The 19,050-nt window shown below is 38.4% G+C and overlaps 2 protein-coding genes across 2 annotated transcripts; one reads left to right on the plus strand and one right to left on the minus strand.

The window, feature by feature from the left end:
* The first annotated feature begins 188 nt into the window (after nucleotides 1–188).
* Nucleotides 189–14,818, plus strand: dnm2b (dynamin 2b). The gene is given in 22 exon segments (XM_051096638.1): nucleotides 189–590; nucleotides 2,052–2,125; nucleotides 2,999–3,148; nucleotides 3,268–3,352; nucleotides 3,425–3,543; nucleotides 3,905–4,003; nucleotides 5,269–5,429; nucleotides 5,529–5,671; nucleotides 5,784–5,919; nucleotides 6,080–6,147; nucleotides 7,221–7,359; nucleotides 9,623–9,709; nucleotides 9,883–9,953; nucleotides 10,036–10,087; nucleotides 10,181–10,291; nucleotides 10,374–10,483; nucleotides 10,564–10,675; nucleotides 11,821–11,985; nucleotides 12,169–12,395; nucleotides 13,139–13,178; nucleotides 13,180–13,400; nucleotides 13,772–14,818. Coding segments are annotated over 22 exon segments (2,601 nt in total). The 5' UTR covers nucleotides 189–429; the 3' UTR covers nucleotides 13,842–14,818.
* Nucleotides 14,819–15,575: 757 nt separating this feature from the next.
* tmed1b (transmembrane p24 trafficking protein 1b) lies at nucleotides 15,576–18,811 on the minus strand. The gene is made up of 4 exons (XM_051098482.1): nucleotides 18,510–18,811; nucleotides 17,792–17,889; nucleotides 17,286–17,472; nucleotides 15,576–16,271 (listed from the first exon to the last, which is right to left on the minus strand). The coding sequence occupies exons 1-4, from the start codon at nucleotides 18,684–18,686 to the stop codon at nucleotides 16,053–16,055; spliced, it is 681 nt and encodes a 226-aa protein (XP_050954439.1). The 5' UTR covers nucleotides 18,687–18,811; the 3' UTR covers nucleotides 15,576–16,052.
* Nucleotides 18,812–19,050: the final 239 nt, after the last annotated feature.

Consider the following 19,050-nt stretch of genomic DNA (forward strand, 5'->3'; position numbering starts at 1 on the left):
TGTACAATTCTATGTCACTATCGGCTCCTAAGAATGACTTAAGTATTTCACATATGTAACGGAAAACGGGTTAAACGAATAACTGTATCTACCGCCCCACCTATTTTCCTACGATCAGCCGTTGTCTGCCAATCCCGCTCTCAAAGAACTTGACGGACATCAGCAGTGGCCAATAGAAACGCGCGGTTCGCAAACAAGGGTCGTTCTTCAGGAGTTTATGATGGTCTGCTGACCGGATGGAAAACTTTTCCCTGAGTTTTTTTTTTTTCTTCTTTCTGTCTGACAACTGGAGTTTGACTTCTTGGGTCTCTTTTATTTGCGTCCAGACGCTTTATTTTGGGTCGACGCGTTTTATAGCGCATAGCAAGTGAGGGATGAAGTGATCGATTGAGTTTCTCTGGAGTTCGTAGCGTCTGAGTGAAGCTCATCATGGGGAACCGCGGGATGGAGGAGTTGATTCCTCTCATTAACAAACTGCAGGACGCCTTCAGCTCCATCGGCCAGAGCTGCAACCTCGAGCTGCCGCAGATCGCGGTGGTGGGCGGCCAGAGCGCCGGGAAGAGCTCGGTGCTGGAAAACTTCGTGGGCAGGTGACAGTAGCTTCAGAACAATTCTAGTCAAAAACACAGAAAAAAAAAAACACGCCTAGTGCTTATTTTCTAATTATTTAGTTCAAAGTTTACAAAGTATTACAAAGTTTAATTGTATGTAGATGAATTTGAAAACGTGTGTCTTATGAAGTTCACCTTAAGAAGCGTTCAGTGATCAGAATGTCATTGCTGGTCAAACATTAACCATCACCGTCTGCTTAAGTGTTGATGTGTTCTTAAAGTGATAGTTCGCTCAAAAATCATTATGTGGTCATTTATTATGTGGTTCTTACAAACCCGTTTTTCCAGGCAATACAAGTTCGTGCAGATTTCTTTACAGTAAACATTAGTGTTGGGGAAAGTTACTTTTTTTTTCGAAAAGTAACTAATTTGGTTTCTCATTTTTTTTGTGGAAAGTAATGTGTTAGTTGCTTTTGTGATACTTTTTTTTTTTTTTTTATCTGGGCTGGGCTTGCTTTTTTTTTTTTTTTTTTTTTAGTATAAAAAGTTATATTTTTGTCAAATTCACATCAAGTCTAGAACATACATTAGCATCATATTCGCACAGCGCACACAACGCATCCTAAACTTACTCACGATTTCTCTCAACATAGAGACAGGAGAGAGCTGTCATTCTCAAAAACAAATTAACTGGTGTTACTTGTTTGAAAAAGTAGCTCAGATATTTTTTTGTAAATGAAAAGTAACTTGTTACTTGAAAAAGTAATCTGATTACGTAACTTGTGTTACTTGTAATACATTATCCCCTACATTGGTGACCACATAGGCTAAACTCCAGAAGCATCATGAATGAGTCATAACATGACTCAGTTTATGGGGAAAATAACAGCTTTCATCCTTTAGAGGCTCAAATGAGCATGCCTTTTCTTCTTCCTCTTCCTCTTCTTTTTTTTTTTTTTCTTTCCCTGAATGATTCTCTAATAGCAGACCTCATGTAACTGTGATTGAGATCTCAGCATGTGCTGACTTGACATATGCAGGATTCCTGCTGAAGCAACAGGAAGAGCAACACACACACACACACATACACACACACATACATAAATATGCATCATGTCAGTTCATGGAGACTTTGGCCTGGGGAGTAAAGAACTCCATTCTTGTGGATTTTTTTTTTTTGAGGGTGTGTGTTAGGTTCATTGCCTTTTCTCAGTTTTCTGTGTGTACTTTGATGAACCCAAGAATGATGCAGTCATTTCATAATCAAACCTTCACTGAGAAACAGCTAAAAGAAGTTAGATTTAAATCAGTGTGAAAATAGTTGTTGAAAACCTTCTATTGTGTGTCTGCTGTACATTTTGTTGTATTTCATTCAGTGTTTCTTGGTTTAAAATAGCTGGCATGGCATTAAATCACAAGCAAGCAAAAAGCTGATGTTTTCACATACTGTATAAAACCATAGAAATGTTCATTCAAAGTCTCTGTGTGTCTGTCATTCAGGGACTTTCTGCCGAGAGGTTCCGGCATTGTCACTCGCAGGCCTCTGATTCTCCAACTAGTCAACAGTAAAGCAGGTAAACCACACATTATACCCTCTTAACACCAGATCTCTTCTAAGGCTTGTTCAAACGGAGTGGTGAGTCAAAATGATTACTTGTGGTATTCGCAACATGCCTCGGATGCCATCCATTGAGCTTTGAATGTGAAATATTCCTTTAATTCGTGGTTTAATAATTGCCATTTTTGTAGTGCCTGATATAAAATTCACAATATTGTAAAAATAAACACTTTTTTTTTTTTTAAATAGAAAAATGATTTATAATTACTGAAACAAAATAATTATTGGTCCCTTTGACGTCTGAGCACAGCTGGGTTATTATGGTTAATAAACTAAACCCTAAAAAAATGTTACATTAAATAAAATAAGTGTTAATGGAAAGGGGGGGAAAAAAAGCTCATTTTGATTTAATTTAACTTGAAGTGCTAAAACAACTAAAACTAAAATAAAAATTAATAATTAAAACTGAATAGACCGATAAAACAATGACAAACACAACAGAAAATATTAATAAAAAGTAATATAGTATATCAGCAAAGCTACAATAATATCGGAGCACAGTAAATGTAGATCTATCACACATTTGAGAAATGTAATAAAACAAATTATAAAAAAAAAACAATTATAAAAATATGATTTGATATATTTGTGTTAAAATTATAAAAACATTTGTGCTGACTTTGACTCAGATTTGTCATCACACATTTTTTTGTCTCAGATTTTGGAACTGAAAAAGACTGAAATAAGGATGGGGGAAAAAAAGAAAGCCTAGCAAAATTACTAAAAATATAACAATTGGAAATTGTATAAATAAAAAACTAATTCAAAATATTAGTAGGAACTCTTATATGGTATATTAATGATTCTAAAATATTCTGTCTGTCTGTAGAATATGCCGAGTTCCTGCACTGTAAGGGCCGTAAGTTTGTGGACTTTGACGAGGTCCGGCAGGAGATCGAGGCCGAGACGGACAGACTCACTGGATCTAATAAGGGAATCTCTCCGGTGCCCATCAACCTGCGCGTTTACTCGCCCAACGGTAAATCAGACAAGCGTACCATCTGTTGTTTCTGTTGTTAGAAATCAAAAACAGCAGATTCTCATGAGAGACTAAACGTGGAAGGAAAACGGCATATGTTTGTACTTTCTCTGTCTCAGTGTTGAATCTGACGCTGATCGATCTGCCCGGCATGACGAAGGTGGCGGTGGGAGACCAGCCGGTGGACATCGAGTACCAGATCCGGTAAGAACAGTCGCATTGATCAGGTGCAGGACCTGACTGAAACACTGACGGCCGTTCTCCATGTTTCATCAGAGATATGCTGCTGCAGTTCATCTCCAAAGAGAACTGCCTGGTTCTGGCCGTCACACCTGCCAACACCGACCTCGCCAACTCCGACGCGCTGAAGATCAGCAAAGAGGTGGATCCTCAGGGTAAGAGACGTGATGACGGGGAATGTTCTTAGGATGTCCCGAACAAGATTCTCTCAAAGTTATGAACAAAATTCCTCCAGTAACATTAACAGAATGTTCATGTAGAGTTATCTGGAATGTTCTATTTTAGAATGTTCGTTTAACATTTTTTAAAATGTTACCTCTTGTTTCAGAATGTTCAGAAGTAACATTCTCACAGTGTCTGCAAATTAGAAAATGGAATGTTTGAATAACATAGAAAAAAAGTTTTTAAAACATTTAAAAAAACGGGACGTTCAGAGAACATAACGCTTAATAAACTTTAAACTTTAGGGAACAAAATTATGCTCAAACGTGCTGACCTTTAACCTTTGTCCTACAGGTCTGCGCACCATCGGTGTGATCACCAAACTGGATCTGATGGATGAAGGAACCGACGCCAGAGACATCCTGGAGAACAAGCTGCTTCCTCTGCGCAGAGGTGCTGTGTAACTTACCTTAAAAATAACTAAACTGAAATTAACTTCAATTATTAAATAAAAACAATAATACAAAATAGACTGGAAAAACGTATATGAAATTACAAAAAAACAAAAAATTAAGTAAAAATAAAATGCAAACCAAAACTATGAAAATAAAACCTAATTCAAAATATTGACAAAAACTAAAACTAATAGTATATCAGTAGCATAAAAGACTCTGGATGGAAACTCCAAGATGTGCACAAAATCTTGTGCTGTAAAAAAAAACATGCACTCAGTGAGGCAGATCATTTTTATCCAAAAAGAAAACATGGGCATAAACTACAATGGAAACGCATTTACTGAATAAATTCTTGAGTGTGTTCCCAAACATCAGAAGTCCAAACATAAGATGTTATTGCATTTCATCATAATTTATCATGCAGGGGTTTAGAAAAAGTTTACTTTTTTCAGGGTAAATTCAACTTATTTCATCTTCTGTAAGTATCTTCTGTAGCTTCTGAAGGGCAGTACTAAATGAAAAAATATTATATTTAGGCAAATAAGAAAACGTAAACAATTTCATTCAGTTCAGAAGTTTTCACCCACTGGCTCTTAATGCATCATTTTCCCTTCTGGAGCATCTGTGAGTGTTTGAATCTTCTGTAATAGTTGCATATGAGTCCCTCAGTTGTCCTCAGTGTGAAAAGATGGATCTCAAAATCATACAGTCATTGTTGGAAAGGGTTCAAATACACAAAACATGCTGGAAAACCAAATAATTTGTGGGACCTGAAGGATTTTTCCAAAGAACAGCAGGCAGTTTAACTGTTCAGGACAAACAAGGGACCCATGAACAAATATCACTATACAAAAATACACAGCTGTGAATCATTGAAGTGATCAAGTTTATGTAAACTTTTGAACAGGGTCAGTTCTATAAGTTCAACTATTATTTTCTCCTGTGGACTATATGTAAATATCTTTTATGTGAAATATCTTATTCAGGTCAGTACTAAAAAATAGCATGCATATTGTATGATCCCTCTTATTTTGATAAAATAATTCACATTTTGAAGATTCTGTAAGGTGTAAATTTTTGCCTGTGTGTAGCAACTTTCATTTGTGTTATTGTTCAAGCCTTTTTTTATTTTTTACACGTCAGATTCTCATCTTTTATGGAACCAGAGCTTACCATGCACACACACACACATCATTATTAGAGTTCAATGATGACAGCGGATGAATATAGTTTGTGTGTGCATGTGTGTGTGTGTGTTTGTAGGTTATATCGGTGTGGTGAACCGCAGTCAGAAAGATATTGATGGCAGGAAGGACATCAAAGTCGCACTGGCTGCTGAGAGGAAGTTCTTCCTGTCCCATCCGGCGTACAGACACATGGCCGAGAGAATGGGCACGCCGTACCTGCAGAAAACACTCAACCAGGTACACAAACACACACACACACAGTACCTAAAGAAGTCATTTCAACCGCCTCATAAAACGCATCATTTTGATTCGTCACGTACCATCGACTCTTTTTAGCAATTGACGAATCACATCCGTGACACTCTGCCGGCGCTGCGCAGTAAACTTCAGTCTCAGCTGCTGTCGCTAGAGAAGGAGGTGGAGGAATACAAGAACTTCAAACCGGACGATCCAGCGCGCAAAACCAAAGCCCTGCTGCAGTGAGCCTCCACCCAGACCTCAAACAAGCCTTTCTGCATGCTTACATTTTAATATATTATGTTTGTTTTTGAATATATAAATGACTTTAGAATAAAAGTAGATTTTTTGTAGGATGGTGCAGCAGTTCGGCGTGGACTTCGAGAAGCGTATCGAGGGCTCTGGCGATCAGGTGGACACTCTCGAGCTCTCCGGCGGCGCGCGAATCAACCGCATCTTCCACGAGCGCTTCCCGTTTGAGCTCGTTAAGGTACGTTTAGGCTCGTTTGCTCATCAGGTTTGACTTTATTGATGGAGAATATGAGGGTTTTATGCGCAAGTCTTTAGAAATGTAATCAGACCTGTAAATAATGACAGAATTTACATGTGTAGCTAGGCGATTCCATTGAATTTGCGTGTGTGTGTTTCAGATGGAGTTTGATGAGAAGGAGTTGAGGAGGGAGATCAGTTACGCCATCAAGAACATTCATGGAGTCAGGCAAGAGAATAAACTCATACATCACAACAGCCACACAAATCAAGAAACGAGAGAAAGAAGAAAAATTAGTCAACAAGAACATCTGAAAATATAGAGAACGACATATCAGATTTATTGAAAGTATAAATGATACACTACAGGGTCATTCTATAATTGTGGGTACATTTCGTGTCCGAAGTATATTTTTTTTAATATATTTTCATTAATAGAAACCACAGATGCTTTTCTAGTACACAATTATATTTTTCCCAATCATACTACTATATGTTGAAAAAGCCATATATATTTTTTTTTAAAATGATGTTTATATCTCATACAACCCTGGTATTCAGCGGTCCATTTTTGTAAAGTTGCTCATTCTACTTTGCATTTAAGTATAAAAATTAACTCCAATATAAATTAATTTCATAGTTTTGCCTTTAGTTAGATTAGGTTATCAAGACATTTGGGTGTGCGCTTAAAAAAATAATAAGTGTTTATTGTGATATAACTTGTTTTATTTGTGTACAAAAAACCATTGTCAACGAAGTTACCCACTAGAAAACCCCGCCTTAGGGAGGAATGGTTTGTCCCATTCTGGCATAATTTGCACAGTATGATGATATTTCCTCTAGAAACACATGGATGAAACACTAAAAATGATGTTCTCTCTCTTTCCCCTAATATTGGTTAAACTAGGCCCAAAACACTAAAAATGTCAACTAAGTTACCTGTCAACTGTGTTACCCAGTAAAGGTAACATGGTGGACAGCAGCAAACATATTCCTACAGATCCCCTTTACTTATATAGCACTTGTAAGCAGTTATGTAAGGTCATGTCTGGGTTTTTGAGAAACACATTGTCAAATTCTAAATGTACCCCTAACTATAGAATGACCCTACACAACTTAATGTTGACTTGTTCAGTGAACGCACCGGCTCATTAGATTCAGAGTTTGTGTAATCGGACTATACGGACTATACGCGCCGTCTTTGTTCTCGTACGTGACCAGCGAGATCAGTGTGGTTTGACTCCTGCTTTCTGTTCAGTCATTTGTGTGTTTGGGTTGATCGTGTGCTGTGTGTGACCTCAGGACGGGGCTCTTCACCCCTGACATGGCCTTCGAGGCCATCGTGAAAAAGCAGCTGATAAAGCTGAAGGAGCCGTGCCTCAAATGCATTGACCTGGTCATCCAGGAGCTCATCAACACGGTCAGGCAGTGCACGCTGAAGGTAGCCTGAGATAGTGGGACGTTCGAGCATGTCAGCACACTAACATCTGACCCGACTCACGCCGCTAACGGCTCCGCAAAGCAAAAACACTCCAATGACGCTGCTACAGGACACGACAAAATGCTCCTGAACCGTTTTAGTCACACCATCCTGTCTGCTTTAATGAGGAAATGCTGAGAATTGATGGACGAACTCACGATTAAATAATGCATTTCAAATCAGTAATAAAAGCAGACACAAAATGTTCTATAAATGTAATTTCTATACTCAAATAATGTTTAAAAAAAAAAAAATTCACATTTCTATAATGCATTTAAAATAAACTATAAACTGCCTCAAAGGTATTTGACATCAGTAATAAAATCTGACACAAACTGTCCCATAAATGTTATTTACACACCCAAATAACATTTATTTCACATTTTAATAATTTAAAAAGCAATAAAATCTGGCATGAACTGACTAATAAATGTTGTTTTTAGGTTCAAATAGTGCTAAAAAAAATAAATTAAAAAAAGTCATATTTCAGTAATGTATTTCAAACTAAGCAAAATCAGAAATAAAGTCTTATAGGAAACGTCCTGTAAATGTTTGTTTATGCATATAATGTAATTATTAAACTGTGAAATAACGTTATATGCATTATAATAATATATTATATAATAATGCATTATAAATTGGCAATAAAATCTGACATGAACTGCTTAAATGTTTTTAAGCATAAAAAAAGTTTATTTCACATTTTAATAACAATTCACATCAGCAATTAAAATCTGACACACATTGTCCTGTAAACATTGTTTTTACACTCAAGGTAAAAAACAAAACAAAACAAAACAAAACATATATTTCATATTTCAGTAGTGTATTTAAAAACAAACTAAATTAGCAATAAAGTCTGGCACAAAATGTCCCATAAATGTTATTTATATATGCTCATAATATGTTAAAATGCATTTATTTCAATAGTCTATTTAAAATAGCAAGAAACTCTGACATGAAATGTCCTATAAACTGTTTTTATGCTTAAATGTTCACATCTACACATCTCTTTTTAAAGCCATGCATGTTTTTATGCCTGCATGGCTTTATAAAGGGGAATTGTTGCCTTTTATGTATTAAAAAGACTCTCTATATGAATTCCTATCTAAAGATCATCAATATTGAGGCAGAATCTTGCATCACATCATAAATGTAGATGCTGTTGCTGATAATTTATGAATAGAATCAATGACTCACGATTGCTGTAATTACAAGTAATGACGCGTCTCTTCAAAGGAAAGAGGAAGTGCAGAATGAATGGGTCATGTGCTTTTCTCCCTTCTGTTTTCATTCATCCCTCCGCCTTTTCCCACCATTGTGCCCCTCTCACCCTAAGTAACACCCTGGTCTCCCATGATCCTTCAGGACGGGGCTCTTCACCCCTGACTTGGCCTTTGAGGCCATCGTGAAAAAGCAGATAGTTAAACTGAAGGAGCCGTGTCTCAAGTGTGTGGATCTGGTGGTGTCCGAACTCGCCACGCTCATCCGCAAGTGCACAGAGAAGGTAAAACGCGACCGTTTCTGACTGACAGATCCTGTAACCAATCAAATCCAGTTCTGTAACCAAACCTGCTTTGACTGACAGATCCTGTAACCAATCAAATCCAGTTCTGTAACCAAACCTGCTTTGACTGACAGATCCTGTAACCAATCAAATCCAGTCCTGTGATCAAACCCACTTAGATTGTCATATAATCAATCAAATCAAATCCAGTCCAGTAATTGATCCCTCTTTGACTGATCAATCAAATCCAGTAACCAAACCCCTTTTGATTGACAGGTCACCTAACCAATCAAACCCAGTCCTGTAACTGAACCAACTTTGATTGACAGACCCCGTAACCAATCAAATCCAATGAAGTAAATTCCCTCTTAATGTTTAAAATAATGTCATAGTTTTCAGTCGTCTGAGATGTTTAATGACCCTGTAAACATGACCTGTTCAGTGTCTGTGGTGGATGAGCTCAGTTTGTGGTTGTTTTTGCTTTGTGGTGATTATAGTATACTAATCGCACAGATCTACTAATCGCAGTCACGTTCACCGTCAGTGTTTAAACACACACTGGTTCAGATGTGCATGCTGTCCTACTCACCCGAGTTTATTTCAGTCTCTTTAATATCTTACTAGAGGCATGATGATGTTTGTGTTTGAGTCAAGCGTCATAATCGGAGTGTGTGTGTGTGTTTCTGCTGCAGTTCTCAGTGTGTGTTTGTGTTATAGTTGAACTCGTATCCTCAGCTGAGAGAAGAGACGGAACGAATCGTTACCACCTACATCAGGGAGAGAGAAAGCAAAACTAAAGACCAGGTGTGTTTCTAAATTTCTAAAGTCTTCTCATATCAACATTTTTTGTTTGATAAGTAGCCTATGCGTGAGAATTACTTGCAGTGTGGTTTGTTCAGTGCATTTCTTTAAATAACACCTCAAGCAGCATGTTTTGGATTATTTGAACACAATCGTGATGAGTTTGTGTGTTTCAGGTGATGCTGCTGATCGACATCGAGCTCTCCTACATCAACACGAACCATGAGGACTTCATCGGTTTCGCCAAGTGAGTGACCTTTGACCTCTGTTGACCTTTGATCTTGATTTAAGTCACACAAGCGTAACCGTAGCGAACACGCGTGTTTCAGTGCCCAGCAGCGAAGCGCGGCCGTCACTAAGAAGAGAGCCATGCCCAACCAGGTAAACAACACACACTGCAGCACAAACTGAGCTGAGCTCTGATTGGTCCTTTCTGCTCCTGCTCATTATCATATCCCCACCCCCTCTGCGCAGGTGATCCGACGCGGTTGGCTCACCATCAACATCAGCATAATGAAGGGCGGATCCAAGGACTACTGGTTCATCCTGACTGCAGAGTCTCTGTCCTGGTACAAGGATGAGGAGGTGTGTGTGTTTGCAGGATGGATGCTTATTCATTTTGTGTGAAAATCAAACCCATGCCTGTGTGTGTGTGTGTGCTTTTCAGGAGAAAGAGAAGAAGTTCATGCTGCCTCTGGATAACCTGAAGCTCAGAGATGTTGAGAAAGGCTTCATGTCCACCAAACACACCTTCGGCATCTTCAACACTGAGCAGAGGTGTGTGTCAGTCTGACCGTGCTACCTACATTTATAAATTAACCATTAACCTGATTTAATGTTCTGTTTTGTGTCTTCAGGAATGTGTATAAAGACCTTCGGCAGATCGAGCTGGCGTGCGATTCTCAGGAGGAAGTGGACAGCTGGAAAGCCTCCTTCCTGCGGGCGGGAGTCTATCCTGAGAAAGACCAGGTAGCCATCTCACTTTTGTCTCACTTGAATATCAGCACAGTCACATGATAAATCTCATGTACATCTCAATGTAAGCTCTCCTAAACCTCGCATTGATCCGCTCCTGAATCTTACCACAACCTCATCTCGTCCGAATCTCATCGTAACCTCACCTCAAGCTCACAATAATCTCACAACCGCACATGCATCTCACGTAAATCTTGTGAGATTCAGATGCGTTTTTTGGTGAGAATCAATGAGATAAATGAGATTAAGGTGAGGTTATGAGGAGATTCATCTGTGATTGTGGTGATAAAATATTTCATTATAATCTCACCTAAAGCTCACTTGATCCTCAACTAAATCTCACCACAGACACGCGTGAATCTCACTTAAATGTTACGTGAATCTAACTTTCTCAATCTGACAAGTCTCATCATAACCTCATCTAAAATAACCTCATTTATTCTCACTTAAACCTCGCCTGAATCTCACTATATCACTTGTAGTGGTATTTAAACTGTGTGAATTAAAAATGTAAATCTCACCTAAATCACACATGAATCCAACTCTGAATCTCACTTTAATGTTATTTGAGTCCGATTGTGAATCTCAGCCTTTTCTCATCTAAATATCAGCTCTTGTGAGATTCAGATGTGGTTTTGGTGAGATTTAGGTGAGAAACAATGAGATAAATAAATTAAGGTGAGGTTATGATGAGATTCATCTGTAATTGCGGTGATTAAAATGTTTGTCTCACCTGAATCTCATTTAAACCTCAATATGTGAATCTGTGATTGTGGTGAGATTTAGGTGAGAAACAAGGTGAAGTAAAAATATAAATCTCACCTGAAACTCATAATATCAGCTAAAGCTCACATTAATTTCACTGAATCTCACTTAAACCTCAACCAAATCCCAGCACAACCGTACATGGATCTTGCTTAAATATAACCTGAATCTGCCTGTGGATCTCATGTAAATCTCACCTGAGTCTCATCGTAACCTTACATTAATCTCATTGATTCTCTCCTAAATTCCACCAGACCCACATCAGAATCTCTCCAGAAGGGCCTGAATCTCATCATAACCTCAACGGAGTCTCAGTCCCATAATATTGAGATAATCTAAATGGCTTAACTCTGGCGTCTCATTGTTTTTCTCAGGTGGAGAACGAGGACGGCGTTACGGCCGACTCCCTCTCCATGGATCCTCAGCTGGAGCGGCAGGTGGAGACCATCCGTAACCTGGTGGACTCCTACATCGGCATCGTCAACAAGAGCATCCGAGACCTGATGCCCAAGACCATCATGCACCTCATGATCAACAGCGTGAGTGTGGGCGGGGCTTGTGACATCATGCTTTATACATGTTTTATTCATATTAATCAAGTGTCAATCACAGAAGATTCTTAATTACTTTTTAATTTACCGTGTTTTCAGTTTGCTCAGAGCGTTTTCACGAACCTCGTTCTCAATCCTGACTAATCTCACATCTGTCTATCTGTGTGTCAGGCGAAGGAGTTCATCTACTCGGAGCTGCTGGCGTATCTGTACTCGTCGGGCGATCAGAACAGTCTGATGGAGGAGTCGGCCGAACAGGCGCAGCGGCGCGACGAGATGCTCCGCATGTACCACGCGCTCAAAGAGGCGCTGCACATCATCGGAGACATCAGCACCTCCACCGTATCCGTGCCCGTCCCGCCACCTGTGGACGACACCTGGATCCACACCGACCCCAGGTACACGGGCCGGCGTTACCGCATTAACCACACACATGCACTGTCTAATAGTGTTAACAGTAATTCATGTTAAATCAAGGATATTCGCAAACTTTTTCATTGGCTGATCCCCTGTGACCTAAAATGTTTCCTTAAAGTCCACATGAGATTTCTAATTAACATATCTGTAATTTAACAACACGTCATTATTTCACGGTTCTCTGATAAAATATGAAATATAATAAAAATACAAAAATAGAATTAAAATTATTTTATTATTTTTATTTATTATATTTTATTATTTTTTAAATGTAATAGTACATTATTATAATTTAATTCCTTTTTAGTAAGTGTTTTGATTTGTTTTTCTTATATATTTATTTTAATGTAAAATTGTTTTATTTAATTAATTTTAATTAAATCTATTTTGGTATTTTAATTTACAGTTTTTATGATTTTAGTAAATATTTTATTTTGTTTTATTCTAAAATTATGCATTTAATTAAACCGTTAACATTTAATGATTTAATTTTGTTTTAATGTTTTATTAACTGTTCTTATATTAAAATGTATTATTATATGTATATTACAAATGTTATTAAATTCTGATTCATGATATTAAAATTATGTTATTTTACCTGTGTATTATTAAAAAAAATAAATTTAAATGTTTTATTTTAATCTCTTGGTTTTAATAACTAAATATAAATAACAAAAGTGCATTTCGTCATGAAGTCGTGTCAACTTGTCTCTGTCTCTGTCAGTCCTCCATCTCAGCGTAAACCATCCGCGGGAACGGCTCCGCCCCCCTGGCCGTCCTCCTGCCGTGCGAGGCCCCACCCCTGGTCCTCCTGGCCCGCCTCCTCTTAACCCCTCCCCTGCATTTGGAGCTCCGCCCGTTCCATCCAGGCCCGGCCCGCCTCCAGTCAACGCAAATGCTTTTGGGAGTGGCGCGTTGGAACCACCCCCTCAGGTGCCGTCACGACCCGCCCGCGTGCCGCCCTCTCTGCCACCCGGCATACCTAGGTACGACCGACACCCTCAGATGTTCATTTTTGGCTAAACTGTTACTTAAAATTAAGAAAAAAACATATATATATAACATATATATATATATATATATATATATATATATTTTTTTTTTTTTTTTTTTTATCTTAATTGTTTCATATTACAATTATTTTATTTTGACATTTTTATTATTTAATTTTAGTAAGTGTTTGATTTTTTTTTTTTTTTTTTTTCCATAGTAAAATTAGTCCACTCTTTTTTTATGAATACATTTTAGTGTTCAATTTTTGTGTACTTTAACTGACTTTAGTAGTGACTACTGAACCGCTGGTCTTGTTAGCTATTATTATTATTATTAGAGTTGATCATCATGTGTCTTTGTGTAGCAGAAGGCCTCCAGCTGCTCCAAACCGGCCCACCATAATCAGACCGTCAGAACCGTCTCTGCTGGACTGAAGAGGTTTCGCAGCGCTGGAGACGAGCGGTAGCTTTCAGCACAGAGAACGCCAAAGAAAACTACAATAAACACACACACTAACATGCACACAAGTGTCGTAGTTCAAAAAAGGGCGTGGACTCACACTTTGATTGACAGATGACTTTTGATACTCTTCAGTGCTTTTTTCCAAGTAATAGTAATAATAACAGTACATTTTATGATTCGTTTATATAAGCAGCTCCACATATGTATTATGTTTTCTAGAAATTATTTCAGGGGATTTCAGACGTTGTGAAGTAGATGCGCGATATATACGTCATGTAGTGAAGCACAGGTCCGTTCATTTCACGCAGGCGTCAGTAATCAGCGAGTATAATGTTTACAGACGACTCAACCTCGACTTATGTTACAGTGAGCAGTCAGCGACTGACAACACTCATCTTAACACTCCAGTTTATATGTTTTGTGTGTATAAACACTTAATTAAACGTTTCTGATGATGACCGCAGACACTGTTTTCACGTACAGTATAGTCACATGATTTCTGGACAGTATTTTTGAATTTCTGTGGTCTAAATGACACACTAACTACAGAACAACTCAAAAACCTTGTCTTAATACATACACAGAATACTGTGTTCATTAAAACAATTTAGTTTGATACAATTAAACACGCGTCATTCTGAACCTGTTGAATTTCTTTATAAAGTGGTTTAAGGTCAAGACTCACGCTTTCACTTCTGAAAACGAGTCTCATTTAGCTTTGCTTCTCGAGTACATTGATTTGGTTTAATGGATGTTTAGATTTTTTTAACTTGTTGGAGAAATGATTTTATATCGTTTATGTCTGACAGGAGATCTTCCTTTCATCTGTTTTCATTTATTGTCTCTGTTGTTTCTTTTGTTTTTTTCATGACATTTCGCAAGGACTGCGAACAAAAGCATACTCAACCAAAATGTAATGATTATTATCAATAAAAGGGCAATTTGTTTAGATGCTGATTTGATTTCTTTTCCCTCAAAAGTTGACACAATCTGCAACCCCAAAGGGTTTTTTTTTCTCAGTTCTGATGGAGTAAATATTAAAAAGTCTGCAAGACACTGAGTTTGTAACCCTTTTGACTTCCGTAATGTGACTTATTCAATGTGAAACTACTGGTCATAATTTATGATTGAGTTGCTTTTTAGTACAAGCTTTTTACATTTTTATTATTATGACTTACCAATTTTCAGTATTTTATTTTGATTATATTAAAATTATTTAGCATTTTCTATGATTTGATTGTATTTTGATTTTTGTATATATCATTTCTTTTATATTTTACTTTTTTAGCAAGTATTTTGTTTTTATATATTTAGTTCTTTTGTTACATTTTTTATTATTTAATTGCTTTTTAGTTTATGTTAGATTTTTGGGGGCTCTTTGTTTGTTTTTGGTCTCGAATTTTGTTTGTAACGGATGTTAAATCAAAAAAAAGGTTCTGGATATACCATAATGTGACGTTTCCAAGTGAAAGGATTTTTACTGAGTAATGAATTAATTTACTGTAATGGAAAAGTGTTTTGATATGAATGTCTTTGTATAAATCAGAGGGTTTAGTCTCATCTGATGAAAAGGGAAATCATTAGTTACATTACACTTACTTTTATTCTCATTCTTTAGAGTAATTTGCAAATTAACCATAACTGTGATAAGACAATGAATCGCTGACACGCTAGACTGGATTACTAATCATACTAGCGACACCATGTACAAACATATGACCCATTTTATTGGTTTCATTGTGTAAAAGTCTTTAAAAAAGCACAGAGCTGTACAGAAGATTCCCTTGGCTGACTATAATGCCACATTTTCACATTTTCCCAAAACAACAGCAACATCTCATGTCATAAAATGACAGGACTAAAAAAAAAAAAGACAAAACTATGAACATTCAGGCAACAGGAAGACATGAAATGCACAGACACGTTCATCCTACATCCTACAAAATCCTACATCCTCACACCAGATGAAATGAGATCTTCTGTGCTGGACCAGATGATTCATCTGAAATCTCTCTTTATTATTATTTATTCTTTTTTTTTCCAAGCTCTCTGGAGTCTTATTTGGCTGTGCGTCACTGAACTCCACAGGTAGAGGAAAGACCAGAGGATCGTCCAATCGAAAGGCACTGCGGTCTCCGTCTCTGGTGTTGTACGGCGTCTCTGCGGCCGAGACGGATCTGGTTTTAGGAGTAGACTCTCCTCCTGTCGTCAAACAGCCGGCGGACGGTGTAGACCTGCGTGAGCGCCACGCTCAGCATCACCAGCAGGTTGACGCAGGACCAGAAGGAGACACGCCACAGGTTGTCCTCCAGCAGGTTCCTGTCCCGTGCCTCGAAGGCCCGCAGGACCGTCTGCATCTGCCGACTGCGCTCCAGACGCCGGTGAACCGTCTCCATTGACTCCTGCGGCACGACAGACGAGGAAAGACAGACGTGAGCTCATTTATGAACGTCGCTCAACTTCATCCTTTAGATTCTGGCTTAAAAGCAATTGAAGATCTAGCAAATATCACAGAAAACATTCTGGGCCATATTTCACCCCAAGAAAACAAATAGTAAAACTTATATTTTGATTAAAAGAAATTGTTATTGTTAATTAGAAATGTTGCCTTGGCAGCTAACAGAAATTTATGGAAACCCCTTTTTTTTTTTTTTTCTCAGAATTGCATGATACAAACTCGCAATTCTGATTTTTTTCTTAGAATTGTGAAATATAAACTCGCAACTGTGAGTTATTAAGGAGACGGATATTTGTATCTCACAATTCTAACTTAACTCGGAATTCTGAAAATTCGCAATTCTGAGAAATGAAGTCAGAATTGTGAGTTTACGTCAATTCTGACTTAACTCGCAATTCTCAGTTATGAACTTGCAATTATTAGGGGAAAAAAAAAAAAAAAAAATCACAATTGCGAGATATAAACTCACAAAAAGTCGCAATTACCTTTTTTATTTTTTTTTTATTCAGTGGCGGAAACTGGCTTCCATAGAAATTATATAAGTTTAAATACTAAAATTGAAATGAAAGCTAAGTGCTAAGCTCACATGGTACACTTCCCCTAAAGACTTAATATGTAATTTTTAATTTAACAAACTGAGCTGGTTTTCGTTTCTGTGGTAGACAGATGCCCTCCACAGAGCGTCAGTTACTTTACCCAGAATATTCTTCATAAATGAGCCCTATAATGGAGAGACACTAACATCAGTTGCTTCTAGTCTTAAAAGTAAGCCAGCTATTTTTTTTTTCTTTAAAGCTGGTCCATAAAAATGTAGATTAGTCATTGAATCCAAAAAATAAGACTGATTACCCTTTGGCTAACTGCTAGCTGGTCAAACTAGCTCTTAAGACACTGTCTTAACATAGAGGCTAAGTTTATGCAACTGGCCCCAGTTCTTCACTGACGCACATTCACTCGCCTTTATGTCATCCAGCTTGTACTCTAATAGGTTCTCGGGCTCTCCAAGCCCCGCCCACTCGTCGTCCGCTCCGGCGTCATTGGACGGGTTGTCCAGGATGACCTCAAAGAAGACCATCTTCTCGGAGAACCTGCTGAAGGAGTTGTCGAAGCAGATCTGATAGTCTCCCGCCTCTGTGGGCTCCACCCTGAAAACAACGGACCAATCACACGCGAGCAACGACAGACCGCGGGGAGCGGCAGCCAATCATTCTGCACAAAATCATTCAGGGCAAAACTGTGTGTATTTATTCACATTTAAAAACGCGGGATGAAAACTGAGGTAAGTCATTTTAGTTATAACGTACGTTTTTAAAGTAGCATAGTTAGCAGAATGCAGCTTTCTGACAGGACCATAGTACAGTGATGTATTGTGAGGCGGTGATACCATGGTACGAGTTACTTACCACATTAGCGTACTTGTGTAATATCCAAAAAGAAATGACTAAGATAGAAATGAACACTCACATGTGAACGCCGTCAGAACGGCGAAACTCCGAGACCAGGTGGATTCCCTGAGGCGAAAGGATGGAGAAATCCACATCCATACCTGCTCCAGCGATCACCTGCACACAAACAACGCGATATCTAACTCTTTATGCCATAGCAACCACGCACAGCGCCCTAGCAACGCAGCGCCACGTTGTATAAGGTAATTATTCACTTCCATCTGTGGATGCTACCTGAATTAGATGAACGTGTCATCGCGGATCTGAGGCAGGATGCGACAGGCCGCGATAAACAAACATCTCACACCCACTTCACTGACATATACTATAGTAACTAGTAACTGTGGCGCTTCTGGTAAAATCATAGTAAACACATGTGAAACTTAAAATGGCTCCTCACTGCCATGATTAAGTTACGTCAATGACGTTTTCTTTCTGTAACGTTTTCTTAGGGGAACATTTCAGTTGATCATTTTGCAAACAATATGGGAACGTTACTTTTGAATGTTCTCTGAACGTTCTGAGCATAGTAGACGAACGTCCAACGAGAATGTTTCTGGAACAAAATGTATAAATCACATTTTCATGCTGTCATTTTGAGAGCATTAGACCACATAACTGCTCGATCGCTGTTACTGGAAGAACGTTTGCTCATAACTTTGAGAGAACCTTAACGGAATGGTCTCTGTTATCTGTGTGTATATGTATATTTGTATACTTGAGAGTTCATGCTGTACCTGGTACTCGATCTCGATGCTGCCGTTGTGAATGGCGCTCTGGTAGAAACACTCTTTTCTGGCAGCTGGCAGTAGAAACGTGAACTCGCTGTCCGTGGGGCTGAACGCGTTAACGGCGCCGATAAACAGTGCGACACATGCGAGCAGAGACACGCATATCCTCTGCACGTCATCCATGCTATAAACCGGAGAAAGAGCACTTTAAACGGCGTTTGTAACTCCGTTAAAAGCCTCCGTCCAGCGACGGATGTGTTCCGCTTCCGTAGCTCAACTTTTGCTGCGGCGCTCAGCCAATCAGAACACACCGAGTGTCCGCACTGCAGCCAGTCAGCGCGCAAGGACGCGCGTTACCCATAAAACCATGCCCTGCGTCCCAATGTGCATTCTATCCACACTGCTCTAAATAGTATTGAAAATTACTGCTATCACATAGACTTCAGGATGGATAGTATGCACACTGCGACTCAGGCGTGGAAACCTTGTAACCAAAGTTTATTTATATTGCACATTTCAGACACGATGGTAATTTAAAACTCTTTAC

The sequence above is a fragment of the Labeo rohita genome, chromosome 1 (assembly GCF_022985175.1).
Source record: "Labeo rohita strain BAU-BD-2019 chromosome 1, IGBB_LRoh.1.0, whole genome shotgun sequence".
Lineage (NCBI taxonomy): Eukaryota > Metazoa > Chordata > Actinopteri > Cypriniformes > Cyprinidae > Labeo > Labeo rohita.